We start from the raw sequence: 16,657 nt of genomic DNA, 5'->3' as shown, positions 1-16,657 counted from the left end.
TTGCTTCTTCCAAACTGAAACTTTCACATTGCCTAAAAGTTTTGAATAATAAGAATGAAAGTATAGGAAAAGCCAAGTGATAGCTATTGAATACAAGGGTGTCTCCAAAAAATAAATGACAAGTAGTTCTTATGTTTTATGGAATAGTTTTGAATCTTTCTACTTGGTCTCTTGCTTTCTTTCCTTTTTTCTTTGCTTCTTACTACATGACAATCTACATATGGATATATGAGTTATCTTTCAACTAGGTACATTTTTTGCTTGAATCTTACAAGAGTTTTGAAAGGTAGTACTAAGGTGAATCTATATTTTCAAATATATTCATTTTGCTATTACCTTTCTCAAAGTATAGAGACCTAGATGGATTCCTCCTTTAGATATACACAAATTGCAAGAGTTTATATTTAAATATGTACTCATATTTTATATTAATTTTGACGATTTTATATTGGAAGGTCTTTATTCTAAGGGATATGATTATAAAAATGGTATGATGTTGTCTTTATGTTGGATTTCGACCATTAAGAAGTTCTTGATTTTTTTCAAGCGGCTACTCTTAGATTTCATGGTTATCATGCTTCCCAATACCAAACAAAATAATATATATTGCACAATATAGTTTCTCATGATGTGATTCATAAAACAATTGCAAGAGTTATAGATAGGTACCAAACCATGATTTCATAGATATATTTGCATTGTTATTCATCTATGAAATATGATGACTTTATTCTCTCTTATTAAGTCTTACTACGTGAACTTAAACACATGGTCTCTAGTTTCCATACTAAATAATACATAGGGATTTGATAAATAAGACTTCTATTTTTTCAATGTACACCAATTGCAAATGCAAACTATATGCTATGATTGACACATAAGGCAATTAATGCCTGTATAGATTTTATGTTATTCAACCTTTCATATATTTAATTAAGTGTATGTGCACCATTAATCATCAAACGGTTTTCTTTCGCTATAGCTAGGCCCAAGAAAAAAAATGAAAATATAACTTTTTGTCCTACCCATGTACTATAATGTTGCTTGCCACTTATGGGACTACATCACAAATAGATAAACTTACCACACCAACCATTTCAAATACCTTTATAAGAAAGAGAGAGCTCTCTTTCACTTGATATAACCTTATGTTTCCCACATGATTTGACTCATATTACATCGAACAGTACTTTTTTGTGATTATGGATAATTAGACTACTAAATTATGATTTATTATGTTACATATGAATGGTACCAATTGAACAATTGAACTCAATAGAAGTTGAGCAAACTAAAATCGATTCACTACTCCATATGCAACATTCTTTCAAGCTTTCCTAAATCACTTTTGTATTTATATACAACAACATTCTTTCAAGCTTTTTTGAATCACTTTTTATATATGTTGAGTCCTAGGAAGTTGCAAGGTGTGATGCAATCTTTTAGTTTATTTTATTTAATGTTAGTTGTAATTCATTGAAACGTGCTATTTAAATTGAAATTCACCATGTTTAGCAAGTGAAGACATGATCATTACAAAGAGCTTTAAAGAGAGTGCCATCATCTTAGCGAAGTAGCAACACAACATTCCTTGTGTCCTATACTCTAGTTTTGCTTAATGCAATCTAGAAATGTGGCCTTGAACAAGAGAGCGTATAGTGATAATGAAGGCAATACTCGTTCCGAAACTTGGAACAGAGCAAGTGCAACACCCCCTTAACATCATTATTTCTTCAAAAGGGTTTCTCAGCTCGATCGTGCTATGTAGCAACAATGTTTGCTTGTATTTAGTTGTAGGGTTTGCTTACATGTTAATTAATATGTATGCAAGTTAAATATTATCATGGCCTTCAACATTCACCTTTACTAATTCATATAGAGAGAGAGGGTCTTGTTTTGTAATGTGATTGTGCATTTAGTGCATTGCATGATGTATAATCAAAAGAGAGCCTTTAAGGATGCAATTTGTTGAATGCCAACACTACTGCCATGGACAAAATACTTCATATGTACAATGCCAACGAAAGTGAATCGTTTATCAATACAATTGACAATACTCAACATTCTTCCGTCGTATATTTCCAAACCGCCTATTTTACATTATTGCACCAACTATGTTTAAGTGATTGAGACTACAAGCATAATGCACTGCCAATAGAGCCAAAACTTACAAAAGCCAATCAAAGAATCTTTATCATTCCATGTGCTTTTAGGGATCCATGAGTACACAGACCCTTAAGTAGGTTGCACAACTTACAAGGTCCATAGGTATACAAATCCTTAAGTAGCATGCACAACTTACAAGATTTGGTGCCTCTATGCCACTTTACACGATTTGATTCAAGTACCAAACTGACTATAATGTGGTGAAAATAAGGTTTAATGAAGTAGAGAAGTTAAGATGCAATGCAGCTTTTTTCACGGAATTTAATGTTCATTCCAACTTACACATAGGTTTTTTGGCTGCTAAGATTCAAAGACGTTAATGAGTTACAGTGATTTCTAACTTTCTCATGCCACATGCCAGAATGGAAAGAACCTACCATATTAAGTCTTCCATTTACAACTTCACCTTCCAAAATTCACTAAACTAACCAAGGTTTACTTGGGTGTCCTTTAGAACTAAGTAATTCTCTTCCAATCCAGGGATGCAGTTGCAGCACAAGTTAGTGCGAGGAATAGCCTCTTGATATTGAAACCATCAGGCAGACTTATGTGACTTGTAATGGCACTAGAAAACCCCCTCACGCCTTTTGTAGTATTTGAAGATATAATCGTCTTTGGAGTCCAACTGTATTCACTCAGATCACATTGCTAGAAGTTTAATTCTTGTTCTCTTGATCTACACTCGCGACAATTTAGGAACTTGGACAAAACAAATACCAAGTGATTAAGAGCTTGTTGATCACCTGCTTACAGCATGCAATTTACAGCAATTAATGACCTCTCATTTAACTCTGCAAATAGCAATTGTTGCACTAACAACTTGATGCTTCCTATTTAAGAAATGAATACTGCTAAAACTAGTCTCCTCGTACTGTAGCTTGAGTTCATTAGCATGGACATATTCATTAGCATGGACGTATAAACAGCTTACATACTCCTGTTATCAGGTTCTAGAAGCCAAAAATAGCAGACCATAATGGGTTGGGCTATCCTAGGACTGGCAATCGATGCTACCACCACACAAACTGAGATTGAAGTCCCCAGGATTGACATAATCAATTTTAGAGCAATAAGAAGTTGAACATGCAGGGGCCAACATCTGTAGCAAATTATGTTACATGATCCATTATGGACCTACAACAATGATTGCCATTACTAAATGGAGAACAAAATCCAATTTCAGTTACGTAGACAAAGGATAGAAATAAGCATTAGTAAACATGCTTATCAACATTCTGCAGATTGATTAACACATAAATAAACACGTACCATACTCAAACATGGAAACTAGCATCTGCATCTTAAACAAAATGAAAATCGGTTGACTTGGCCATTAGTAAACGAGTATAACAATTGCAGTAGTAAAATTTGCACTGTGCAATAAAGTGTGCAAATTACATTCTTTACAGAACTCAACAAAATATTTTCTAAAGGACTGTCTCAACCAAAATATTCAGAACACCTTCAAGCACTATGATTGGACTCCCGTCACCTTCTTTTCTTCACTGAGCCATCACCTTCTTCCAGTAAGCCATTCAGGCACCATTACTCAAGGGTTGCCTATCCAATCTAGCCTAATGCCACCAGGAAAATCTGACACTGAAGACATCTGATCGTGAATGAACTCCATACCATTTATATCCCATGAATCAGTCATCAGATGAATAAATTACATCTTCTTACAAACAGACAGCTTAACTGATAATAGAAAATTGTGTTGAATTGATCCAAGCCTTCTGCAGAGTAAACTACAGAAACTAATTGCACCCCTTAGCATTGAAGTGGACTGCTTGCTTGTCACAGCTTCAAAGAAAGAAGCTTACTACTGAGGAAATTACTTATCAGAAAACAAAATTTTTGATATAATCTGGATCTCTCTTCATCTTGTCCTGGAATTTCTTGAACCATCGATCCAAGATATCCATTGGAACAACAAGTTTATTTGCATCAACTGAACAAAAGGACTGCATAAAGTTGAAGAGGTTTTCACCAACTTTCATTGCTAGAGCTTCAACACGTTGTTGTTGTCCCACATTGAGTGCAGGAAGTGAAGTGGCATCTTCAACAGAGATCCCTATCTTGGCTGAAAGGGGGGTTGCATCAGCTGCCATTATTTGCAACTGCCCCCCAGGACTTGGCCACAGTAAGGGCAAGACAGCTGAAGGACAGGTTCGATGCACAGCACCACAATACTGAAACTGAGATCCAGGTGATTGCACATACACTGCAAGGGCTTTTTCTGGTGGTAATGAGAAGTCGTTCAGCAAAAAGATGCAAATCTCTTTGATCTGGTCATAGGCCTCTCCTGCACAAGTCAATTCCTTATTATCTCAACCACAGGAACAATCAAAAATGCGATCTTGAAGGGTTTCAAAGACCTAATTTGAACATTCTACAAATTTTCTTCACTTGATCTGAATTTTCAAGAAGTAAAGCTTTTATTCACGACTCCAGTTTCAACTTCCACTTTTTAGGAAAAACATACTATTTGAGAAATACATAATAAATTCAAAAATCTCGTACCTACAAAATGATTCATATCAAGAATCCAATGAGTAGTGTCAATTTGGTTGAAACTACTCGCATCCATAGGAAAACTTCGAGTTGGAAAAAGAACACCGAACATTATACCAAGATTGGACTATTCCTTTTACAAAGAAAAATAAACACCTAGCTCCTTTCTGAATTAATCTGCATCAGAAACAAAAGGAATAACTTTTCAGGAAACGATATCTTCAAGATTTTAGAACAAAGCTTTCAAGAAGAGCAGTGAATACAGATTATTAAAACACATTGGCACCGAAAATCAAGCAAAGTTTGATACATCCAAGGACTTGTGCAAAGATAACGGTGCACAACCAAGGAGCACACCACAGGTGATTCTGCCATGGTGAACCTTCCTCGGGTGTGGCCAACTTAGACCTCGAGCATAGTGAGCATACCTACAGATGTAAACGACGAATACTTCATAGAAGATGCAGGGCTGGTCAAAAAGAGAACCTTCTATCAGAAATGGATGCAGCAATGGAAGCATAGAAGAACAGTGAAATAAACTGATGAACACAAGAGACGAGAGAGAAAAGAGAAAACACAAGAACACTGCAAAGGAGAGCTCAGAGATATGCTCAGGAAATGGAATCCATATAACCAACACGAGACAATCACGTACAACAATGAGTCACTGACTGCACAGGCACTAGCACCAGCTCCTCTCTTCGATAGGACCTTGCACTAGAATCTGCAAGTGGTTAGGAGCTAAATAAATAGGCAAGAAATATGCCAATAATGTGATCTCGTCGGCCAGCAGTAGATGCTCAAATCACCATCATAATGACAAATTAAAAATGCCTAAAATACTCAGTAATGTTTATCCCACTAAAACACATCCCAAACTCACTCATGAGCTGACTCTACTACTAACACCCTCCGTTAGATCATGGGTGATCTGATGCAATACAATAATACAATGATAATGTCTCATCATAGTCCATAGAACAAAAATCACTAGAATAGGACCATGGATACCCAAGTAGTGGGAGATCAAGCCACCACCAAGATGCCTCAGAGAACCTAATAGTCGATACTAATCGTACCAGCTCCTAAAAATAGAGAAGAACCATAACAACTCTCTGTGTCTATCAACAATGCCTTGCAATCTTGCAGTAGCATACATAACCATCCTATCAAAAATGTCTCTGAGCATATGTGAACATGGATTCCCCACCTTTGGCCAAGACTACCAAAGTGTCCCCTCATGTGAGCTCAAACTAGGAGCCAATCTCCCTCTCTGTCAAGTAACAGCCCATCATGAGCCTGAAAGTCAAACCCAACTCCAAGATTTCAAAACCTATCAAACTGTGGTCAATACATCAAGGAAGTCTCTCTTTGGAACCTATGCACCTATGTGCTTGTACACATGTGTATGGTGGCTGACCTCTCCCTTCTTCAGCAAGACACACTGGTATCCATGGCTTCTTTACCAACAAATGTCCAGACTACTGGGTGCTCCTACTGTGGCATCACCGGACACACCACCAATGCTTGCCAATTGACCTTTGCTCCCCACCCCCTCAAAATACATGCGTCTTTCACCCCGAACTCCTTGTGCCACCTCTCCTTTCTGGGCCACAAAGATCATTCTGCATCAGCTATCAGAGTACTATGCTCAAGGCAATAAGACGCATCCCATGCGCACTAAGTCCTTTTGAGCACATGGAGGATCGATTGGTGCTACGACCTCTTGGAGATCGTCGCAATGCCAGCGGCAGTCTTCTCCCACTTATTTTCAGGTACAGTGGCTTCCACGACCTATAGATCTGCAATCCGCTCCATCGAGAGACAGTGATTGTTTGATACAATCTCCTCATCAGTCCACTCCTTCGAGAGACAGTGGCTACTCGACTCCTTCCTCTTCTTCGGCTACCCAATCTGCTCCACTAAGAGACAGCGACTGTTGCCCACCTCTTGCTCATTCTGAGCCCTACCCTTTCCCACCCTCGACTACTCAAGTTCGAGAGGCTACCTCTGGGAGCTCTTCGGCACCCCAGATACCTTCTTCAACACGACTGGTGGTACTTCCTTCGTCATTAGACATTTTGAAGTCCGTGATCCATGAGTTTTTGGATTCCCTATCTACTTCAGAGGGGGATTCAGAGAGGGATGTTATTTCTTTGCCTTCAGAGGGGGCATCTACTTCTTCTTTGACTTCAGCATGAAGGCCCCTCCACCTCCCACTTGAGAGGGGAAACCTACTCCACATGAAGTTCTTCACCCATCCTCTACTTTCTTGGGATGGTTGTCTTCGACCAGTCATCTTTTCTACTGATACCCAAGATCTTCAAGTACCACCTAGATCGGGACCTCGAAGGTTCAGCCACAACTTGGTGACGAGGCCTTCGTATTCCTTCTAGCATGGATGCACAGAGCTAGTGGTTTCTCTCCCAAGGTTGAGTTTCGGGTTCTCCAGTTCACTCTATCTACTATTCTTTCCTACAGGTTCCCTTTGCAGTGGAAATCTTGGATCTTAGGTGTCCTCTACATCTTCTTGCCTTGGTCACTTGGTCAACATGGAGCCACCTCCCGAGATTTAGTGCGAGCATATTCTTATGGTTCTCGGCACCACACAAAGTCTGGCATTCCTCCTATGCATTGCATGGTTTCATCATCTATGTACTAGGGCGCTTAGGCAAGTGAACAATTTTCCCACGAGGGACACTGTCCAAGTGGCACCTGCTGCATGAGCATTCTTCAGCATGTAGCATTGCATCTCTACCTCACTCTTCTCTTGTTTCCCTTTTTGGGCCTAAGAGAGGGTGTTGAGAAATCCTTCACCCGCAGTTTGCGTTCTTGTGTTTCTACGTTTTGCGTTTAGGGTTTGCAGCCCCAAAAAGGAGCACCATCCTAGACTGACTGTGCCTATTTATAGGCCACTCTCTCATTCATTCCTTACGGCTGATTCATTCAGTCCATCGCCACTTCTCTCCAACCTCTCCACTATCCTCACACCCGTTCAAGAGGACATTGCCATTCGTGGTTCGTGGCTGTCTTCATCATCTTCCGCTACGGCACCCTTGTTCCCTTGTATCACATTCACTCCATGATTTAGAACTTCATCATTCCATTCATCAGAGTTTCTTCTCTCTTCTCTTCTCCATGTTTGCCGAGTTCACTCCGTATTCCTCCCCACCAACCCTATTGTCTCGCCGGTACGTCATATTTTGATAGACTGCACCTCATAAAGGCGCTCCAAAAATGACCACATATAAGCAAAGCGAGTTGAAAAAGGCTTCTTCAACTCCAATATGCTATGCTCACGATACATCGTAAGCACCTTTATCTTTACCGTGAAGAATGTGACAATTGATGTAGCGTTGCGGACCACCCTCTTCACCCACTTAAGCTTCCCAATGTCCTCTATGAGCAAGTCCAAACAATGACTTGCACATGGAGTCCGCACAATGTAGGAAACTCGGCCTCAAGCAAATGGCCCATGTGCTAACAATTCAATGCATTGTCGGTAACAATTTGCACCACATTTGAGGGGCCCACCTACAACCACAATTAACAAATTGCAAGTTGTGTATAAATCAAATTTCAATTATGAATCATGATATTATCATAATGAAAGAAAGTGAAACAAATTTAAAACGCAAATTACAATGTATACCTCAATGATGGCTTGTCGAATGTGGGGGTAGATGAATGTGCCCGTCGTTTTTCTCCCCCTCTTGCCGGTATCTACAGCCCGCAAAAAGGAAGTGCCAAGTGGACATGAGACGAGTATATTGATGATGCCCCATTCCTTACAAACACTCCATCCGTCGGTGAGAATGAAGCAACCATATTTTATCCATGTGGCCCAAATAGGATCAAGGGCTCTATCTTTCTCGTCCTCATATCGTTGTATGTAATACTGGTCCATGTTTCACATGGACCCACATTAGCAATGGCTTTTACCATCTTCTTCCATTGCTCTTGCTTTAGGACATTGAATGCAAGATTGCACTCAATCACCGTGCGTGCAATTTCAATGTTCGCAAGTCGTTGCCTTTCTCTAATAAAGGGAACCGATCCACGCACATGACCGAGAGCTTGAGAGAGGGGCGATTGTCTCTCTGGCACCGCATGAGCCTCCACTCTATGTCTTTTACCGGAGCCGGATGCGGATATGAAACCCCCACCACCAATGGTAGAGACCTCTCTCGCGTCAATTGAAGATACGCACACATTGGATGCTTCCTCGTTAGTAGGCATAGGAGTTGGTGCCGATAAGCCACTTCCTCCTCTTGTGGATCCCCCTCTCATCTTGGCGAGAATCTCCTCCGCAATGTTTTGAGGGATCTCTTTGCATGGAGCAACTTGCCCCTTGTCTTGGAAAGATGTTGGAGAAGCCGAGTTGCACCACTTGTATAGCACTGCCCGCAATACTTGCATGTCCAACGGTGGGAATTGGACTTCTTTGTGTCCCTCTCCATATGGATCGCATGCAAATTCAAGGCCTCGTGCTTCTCGCGAGTCATGGTGTCGAATCCCAATGACAGATAAAGAGGCGAGAGAGAGAGAGAGAGAGAGAGAGAGAGAGAGAGAGAGAGAGAGAGAGAGATGCTTGAGTCTCCACTCTTGAAAGTTGAGAGGGAGACTTGAGAGGCCGGAGGGTAGTGAGAGAGAGGAGATGGGAGATGAGAATGAAATGCTTTGATAAGGTGCAGGATAGAGGGGATGGGAGATGAGATTTGAGAATGGTAAATGCTTTGATAGGGTGCGGGAAAGAGAGGATGGAAGGTGAGATTCGAGAATGACAAATCATAAGTCCATTCAAGAATCAAGATCCAAGAGAGGAAGATGAGAATGGTAAGTCGCAAGTGCTTGCTGAATTGGGGTGGAAGCATGGAGGAGAGGAGCACATTTTGTAGATGAGAGAAGGGTCAAAGTTCAAATAGTCAAAGAGGGGTCAACGGTCAAAGAGAGGATTGCCAGCTAGAAGGAATCCAAAGAGGGTTGGGGAGGGGAGTGCATGGCTGGAAAAGGAGGTGGGGTGAGGTATCCAAGGCTCCCCACCCCCCAATAAGTGCCACGCAGGCAGGCGAGTAAAAGCGAGGGAGCAAAAAATGCGGGACACGAGATCCAAGTGGCGCAATCGACATGGCCCAAATAGGCCCAAAAAGTCATACGAATTCGTACAGATACATGCCATACGGCTCGTACCGAATGAACATGTCCGTACGACGTACGAAGGCAACTATGCTCTCTTCAACCATCACATTGTCACACTCACACTCACTCCTCGAACTTCCATCACTCTCAGCTGAGCTCCCCACAACTGGTTTCAAAGCGTCAGGTTTCACACGCTTTCCGAGATCTGAGGAGATCAGCTTTCGTGCTAACAAACAGCAACAGACAGCCCCTAACGAACAGCAGTAGATAGTGAGAGCCCCTGGCACCCAGTGTGTCAGACAACTGACGCGGTGGGCAAGCACAGTGGTCGCATACAAGGAGCGACAAGGAGTGTTGGTCAACGGGAGCTGACGACCGGCAAGCGACTACTGGCAGACAGCATGCGATAGGCATGAACAGTCAGGCAGGCGCCGCATGAGGCTGCAGCACGCGTGACGAGACGGGCAACAGAAGATGGGTCCAACATGTGGCAAGGAGACGCCAACTGCACGGTCGTGACCTAGGCCAGCGGGTCAACAGACCCCCCTCCCCATCTTTTTTTTAAATCAGGTTTTTCTTTTTTAAAATCCCTTTTACCCCCTTTCCTTTGACAGCATTCACGCGTGAAAGCACAGTTTCTGGATTTGTGCAAATCTGGCCCAAAAAAATTGAGCCTTCTCCCAGATTTGACATTGCTTATGCCCGCCAGTGATTTTCAAGTCAGGAATTGCAGACATTGTGTGTGATGACCTCAATTAATTTGGGGATTTGCCAAATTAGTCAGAATTTTGCTCCTTTGAGCAAAATTTCTTGACATTGGATCCCAAAAATTTGGGGCTTTTCATGTATTGGCAAAGTTTTGCTCAGCTGGGTCAAATTGGTTGACATTTATGCAATTTTGGACTTGAAATTTTGGGGATTTGCGCAGAATTTGATAAATTTTTGCATTTTTTCCAGTGTGGTGACTGGTTCATATACTAACACTAGAGATTTATTCCTCTTTGAGAAAGAACAGCAGCGTATTTTGCTGGTTCAGCTTGTGCTTCTGCAGTTTAGTGCATTTACTCGTGTTTGTGATAAATGGCTGCAACTTCTTCAAGTTCAAACTGTGAGAGCGCGCAACGGAAGAAGAAACACGAACACAAAGGAGAGTGAGAGAGAAAGCAGAGAATGAAGGAAGAAAATCTGCACTGACTGAAATGAATGCTGAATACACTGAAATGGACTGATCAGTCCTTGCACGCTGCCCGAAGAGTCAGTGAGGGCACCAGATCAGGCTGGAAACAAAGGCAGAACCAATGCCAAAGTGGGAGAGGAGGGAGTGTGTGCTGAATCTGCGAAAACAGTATGTGTGGCCGATGCCCAAATCTGGCCGACTGCACCAAAAAACAGCCACTAAAGGCTGACTGCCATCCGAGAAGCGAATGCACAACAAAAATCAGTAACATCTAAACTAACAGAGCTCCTCTGTCTCTTGCCAGACTCTAACAGAGCCCCACACCTCGAACAGGAACTGTAGAGTTATCACCAATGGTGACACTGCCCCCTCTCGAACGAAGATCCTGAAGCCAATCCTGTCTAAAGGTCATATGAGAAGATGCTCCGCTGTCCACGAGCCAAGGCTTCTCCTAAGTGGTAGAAGCTAGGGTTGTATCCTCCTCAACAAAGACATGCACAAAAGCAGACTCTGTCGTGGCTGGGGCCGCCTTTGAGTCCTTCTCCTTGGTGTTCAAGATGGGGGTACTTTTACCAACACTTCTCCTCGGGATGAGTGCCCTTCCCACAGTATGGGCACTTGGGCTGCTTCTCCTTCGCATCCTTCTTATCCTCCTCCTCCTTGTCCTTGGCCTTCTCCTTCTGTTGCTTCTTTTTCTTGCCGCCACCGGTACCTACAGTAAAAGCCTTGGTGGAGCCCCTGGCACCCACCTCTCTGAGACGCTCGTCATGCTCCAAGACAAGCGGGGAAAGTTTCTCCCATAGAAGTTTCTCGCAGGTCCTCGAGGTGATGAGGCTAGTGTAGAAGACATCATACCGGGGTGATGGCAGTTGTGTCAAGAGAATCATCGCCATATCCTCATATGAAATCACCCGACCAAGAGAAGCTAGCTCGCCTCGCATGTCCTCCATCTTCGTGATGTGCTCCTTCATGGAAGGAGAAGCATCAAGACTGAGCATCCACAACTTCTTCTCCAAAGAAATCTTGTGGGTGAACGTCTTATGCTAGTACAAAGACACAAGCTTCTTCCACACTTCTGCCGCAGTCTTTAACCTATGAACATGAACAAGAACTGAGTCATGAAGACTCATAAAGAGAAAGGAACGGGCTCAAGAGTTGAGCCTATCCCACAAGGCTGCACGGTCCATAGAAGCTCCATCGGACAAATCCAAGGGGGGACGGTCGATGGGTGAAGAAATAAGCTCCCATAGGTCGAATGTATCGAGGATGCACTCCACCTTGCACGACCATAGGGAGTAGTTGGAACCATCCAACTTATCTTCCTTTGGAAAGGAAGGGAGCATGGGCACCTGTATCGAGGGAATCAAGGAAGGCATCCGGACATCTGAAGAAGTCTTCACCGATGGAACCTTCACAGTAGATGGAAACCGCTGAGATGCATGGACAGAAGAAGGACGGGTGCGAGGAGACTCCTCCCGTCGTCAATCGCGAAACTCCTCATAATCCCGTCTCCACGTAGAGGAATGATGAGAAAGAAGCTCATCCTCTGGGTCATCAAAGCCTGAAAACTGGTAAGACATCTTCCAAATCTACAAAACACCAAACACACCAAAGAAAACTTTGCCGATGCCAAAGGATGACCAGCAGAAGGGTCACCAACCACCAAAACGCAGGCTGTGGAGGCCTACAAACACCTGGAGCTGCAAAACGCAATGATGTCTTATGAGATCACCTAGACAGAAGCCACCGAGCAACAAAACGCAGCTTGGGATGATGTCGCCAGCAAGAAGAGGACCCACAAATGGAACGATCTCCAGAACAGCAAAACGCAGCCAGGAGGAGTATCGCCCAGCTGTAGGGATGGCCACCTTGCAGAAAATGCACCCAGGGGAGGAGTGTTGATGACATGGCAGCCTCAGAAGCTGCCGCCTGCAGCGAACGCAAGGGTTGGAGCCGCCAGTATGAGCCGCCTTGGCTGTTGGAGAGAAACCGGCAACAGCAGAAGAAGGGGATGGTGTCTCTCTGTCGGGGAAGATCCTCTGTGCTCTCAGTTAGGCGATGATACCATGTGAGAGTGCTTCGTGCGAGCATGAAACACCGAGTTCTTTGCCAAAGCAAGGGCACTCTAGTTGTCCATGCACAGCTCCGTAGGTCCTGTCTGGGAAAAGCCATTCTCCGCCATCAAGCAACGAAGCCAAACAGCCTCCATAGCGGTCGAACATAAGGCCCGATACTCAACCTCGGTAGTAGAAAGTGCCACAATAGGCTGCTTCTTGCTGCTCCAAGAGAGAGCACCGGATCCAAGGGTGAAAGCATAACCTGTAGTGGGTCGTCTCGAATCCACATCACCTGCCCAGCCACAATCACTCCATCCAGAAAGAGTGATCCCATCTCCATACATGATTCCGTAGGATCGAGTCCCCTGTAAATACCGAAGAACACGCAAGGCTGCCTTCCAGTGGTCCTGTGTAGGAGTCTTCATAGAAGAAGACAACAAGCCACCACAAAAGAGATATCCGGCCGAGTGTGAAGAAGCCAGATAAGTGTACCAACAAGGCACCTATAACGGGTGGCATCAGAAAGGGGAACGCCGTCTGCCAAAAGCTTGGACTCAAGGTCCATGGGGCATGAAATAGGCCGACACTCGACCATACCAAACTCCGAAAGAAGCTCGGAGATGTACCTATGCTGCGAGATAAAGATGCCCTGGGCCATCTGATAGATCTCCAGTCCTAGAAAGAAGTGAAGGATCCCTAGATCCGTCATGTCGAACTCCTGCCGTGACCGAGTATGCTCCACCTGCGGAGTGTCGCTCCCTGTAATAATAAGATTATCTACATACAAGATAAGCAAAACACAAAGAGAACCCGCAACCCTAAAGTAGAGGTTGGGGTCATGATCGGAGCACTGAAAACCACTTTGAAGAAAGAAGCGGTCAATCCGCTGGTACCAAGCACGAGGAGCCTGCTTCAGGCCATGAAGGCCCTTCTGCAGCTTGTAGACATGATCCTCCTTCCCCTACACAAGAAAACCAGGAGGCTGTGAAACATAGATCTCCTTCTCAAGGACACAATTCAAAAAGGCTGACTTGACGTCCATCTGATAAACAGGCCAACAGTGGTGAGCTGCAAGAGCCAAAATAACTCGAATGGTAGACATCTGAGCTGTAGGAGCAAAAGTCTCAAAGTAATGCAAACATGCTCTCTGTTTAAAACCCTTGGCAACAAGCCTAGCTTTATGCTTGTCCAAGGAGCCATCTACAAGATACTTGGTCTTAAAGACCCGTTTCACACCTATCACCTTCCGTTTCTTGGGACGCGGTACAAGCTCCCAAGTATGGTTCCACTCGATGGAATCGAGCTTTGCCTGCATAGCCTGTCTCCAAATATCCTGTGCAAGAGCCTCCTCCACTGTGGAAGGCTCAAAATCCTGAAGAATTTGTGACATAAGAGCATAGTTCACACAAAGTGAACTATCCTGCTAGGCCTTTAAGCGGGCTGATCTGCGTGGACCTGTAGAAGAAGCAGAAAAGTGAGTAACACCTGAATCCTGCATAAGCCGGCGATACCACAAAGGAATCCTAAGCGACTCCTCCTGCTACGAGGGAGACCGAGTAGCCTCCGGAACTTGTGAAGCACCTGTCTCAGAAAGGGACTCCTACTCACCAAGGGAAGGTAGATCCTCCTCGTCTGAAGAAGGCTCCCCATCGGATGGCTGTGGATCCCTAGAAGACTCCGAAGGGGAGGCTGAAGGGGTGGAACTACTCGAAGAAGAAGGAGTCACATCCGCCAAAGGGGGAGGCGAAGGGGTGGAAGTACTCGAAGAAGAAGGAGTCACATCCGCCAAAGGGGGAGGCCAAGGGGAGGCTGAAGGGGTGGAAGTACTCGAAGAAGGAGTCACATCCGCCAAAGGGAGAGGAGAAGCTGAAGTAGAAGGAGAAATAGGAGGGGGAGAAGCCGAAGGAGGAGGGGTGCGAAGAGGTATCCTGGAAGGAAGTGAAGGGAGAGAAGGTGGGGGAGGGTCTGTCGATGTCGAAGAAGCACCTGTAAGAGAACCATTAATCGGATTCTCGGAGGCCGAAGCCTCATCAAAGATCACATCCCTACTCACCTCAATCTTCCGTGTAGTCAGGTCGTAGAGCCAATATCCCTTCGTGGTCATGCTATAGCCCACGAAGATAAGCTATCTCGACTTAGAGTCGAGCTTCATCTTCCTCCTCTTCTTGTCCACATGGACAAAAGTAGCACATCCAAAGATGCGAAAGTGGGATATGGAAGGCTTTTGTGTCTCCACAAACACCTTCCACTCGCAGAAACGGGAGTACGCCTTGCTCTTGTACTCCAAGAAATAAGGCCACACATAACGACTGAAGTCCTCCACAATCAGCATCAAATACTTGGCCTTCCCAAGGGAGGCCATGCCCATGGGTCCGCAAAGGTCAGTGTGAACCAACTCAAGCGGAGAAGAAGCCCTCCTAGAAGCAACCTATGGGTGAGGCTGCCTATGTTGCTTGCCCCTCAAGCAGCTGGGGCATAAAGTGTGTAGAGGAGGAAAATCTGGAAGTTCCTCCACCATCTTCCTCCGAGAAGCCCGCCGAATAGAATCAAGGTTCAAATGCCCGTAACGAGCATACCAAAGCAGCCCAAGCTCGTGGAAAGCCCTCGCAGCCAAGGCTGTGAGCTTGTAGAGCCCACCCTCCTGTGTACCTGTCCAAAGAGCATCACCTGCCGAAGCATCCTCCATTGTGACGGCATCCTATGTAAAGATGACTCGGGTACCTAGCTGAGTAAGACCATGCACAGACAATAGGTTAAAACCCAAATCAAGTACATAAAGAACTTCGGCGGAAGAAGACTGCCTGTCAGAAAACATAGGTAAAGTCCCCACGCCTCGAACAGGAACTGTAGAGTTGTCACCAATGGTGACACTGTCCCCTCTTAAACATAGATCCTGAAGCCAATCCTGTCTAAAGGTCATATGAGAAGATGCTCCGCTGTCCACGAGCCAAGGCTTCTCCTGAGTGGTAGAAGCTAGGGCTGTATCCTCCTCAACAAAGACATGCACAAAAGCAGACTCTGTCATGGCTGGGCCCGCCTTTGAGTCCTTCTCCTTGGGCTTCAGATGGGGATACTTTTGCCAACACTTCTCCTCGGGATGAGTACCCTTCCCACAGTGTGGGCACTTGGGCTTCTTCTCCTTTGCATCCTTCTTGTCCTCCTCCTCCTTGTCCTTGGCCTTCTCCTTCTATTGCTTCTTCTTCTTGCCGCCACCAGTACCTGCAGTAAAAGCCTTGGTGGAGCCACTGGCACCCACCTCTCTGAGACGCTCGTCATGCTCCAAGACAAGCGGGGAAAGTTCCTCCCATAGAAGTTTCTCGCGGGTCCTCGAGGTGATGAGGCTAGTGTAGAAGACATCATACCGGGGTGATGGTAGCTGAGTCAAGAGAATCATCGCCATATCCTCAGATGAAATCACCCGACCAAGAGAGGCTAGCTCACCTCTCATGTCCTCCATCTTCGTGATGTGCTCCTTCATGGAAGAAGAATCATCAAAACTGAGCATCCGCAACTTCTTCTCCAAAGAAATCTTGTGGATGAACGTCTTATGCTGGTACAAAGACGCAAGCTTCTTTCACACTTCCGTCCTGGTCTTTAATCTGTG

General features: G+C 44.5%; 1 protein-coding gene across 2 annotated transcripts in view; it reads right to left on the bottom strand.

Moving 5' to 3' along the window:
- Positions 1 to 3,865: 3,865 nt before the first annotated feature.
- The window catches only part of LOC148024514 (hikeshi-like protein), a 28,956-nt gene continuing 16,164 nt past the window's right edge, over positions 3,866 to 16,657 (bottom strand). For both annotated transcript variants that reach the window (XM_087694165.1, XM_087694166.1), the window contains exons 2-3: positions 4,690 to 4,857; positions 3,866 to 4,471 (exon numbers count right to left, since the gene is read on the bottom strand). In XM_087694165.1, the coding sequence (XP_087550291.1) occupies positions 4,008 to 4,471; positions 4,690 to 4,792 (567 nt within the window). In that variant the 5' untranslated portion in view covers positions 4,793 to 4,857 and the 3' untranslated portion in view covers positions 3,866 to 4,007. The remainder of the gene's footprint in view (positions 4,472 to 4,689; positions 4,858 to 16,657) is intronic.

This window comes from Lygodium microphyllum, chromosome 15, assembly GCF_053477565.2.
Source record: "Lygodium microphyllum isolate KBCC chromosome 15, Lygodium_microphyllum_v1.1.10, whole genome shotgun sequence".
Taxonomy (NCBI): Eukaryota; Viridiplantae; Streptophyta; class Polypodiopsida; order Schizaeales; family Lygodiaceae; genus Lygodium; species Lygodium microphyllum.
This window is presented reverse-complemented; position numbering and strand designations above follow the sequence as displayed.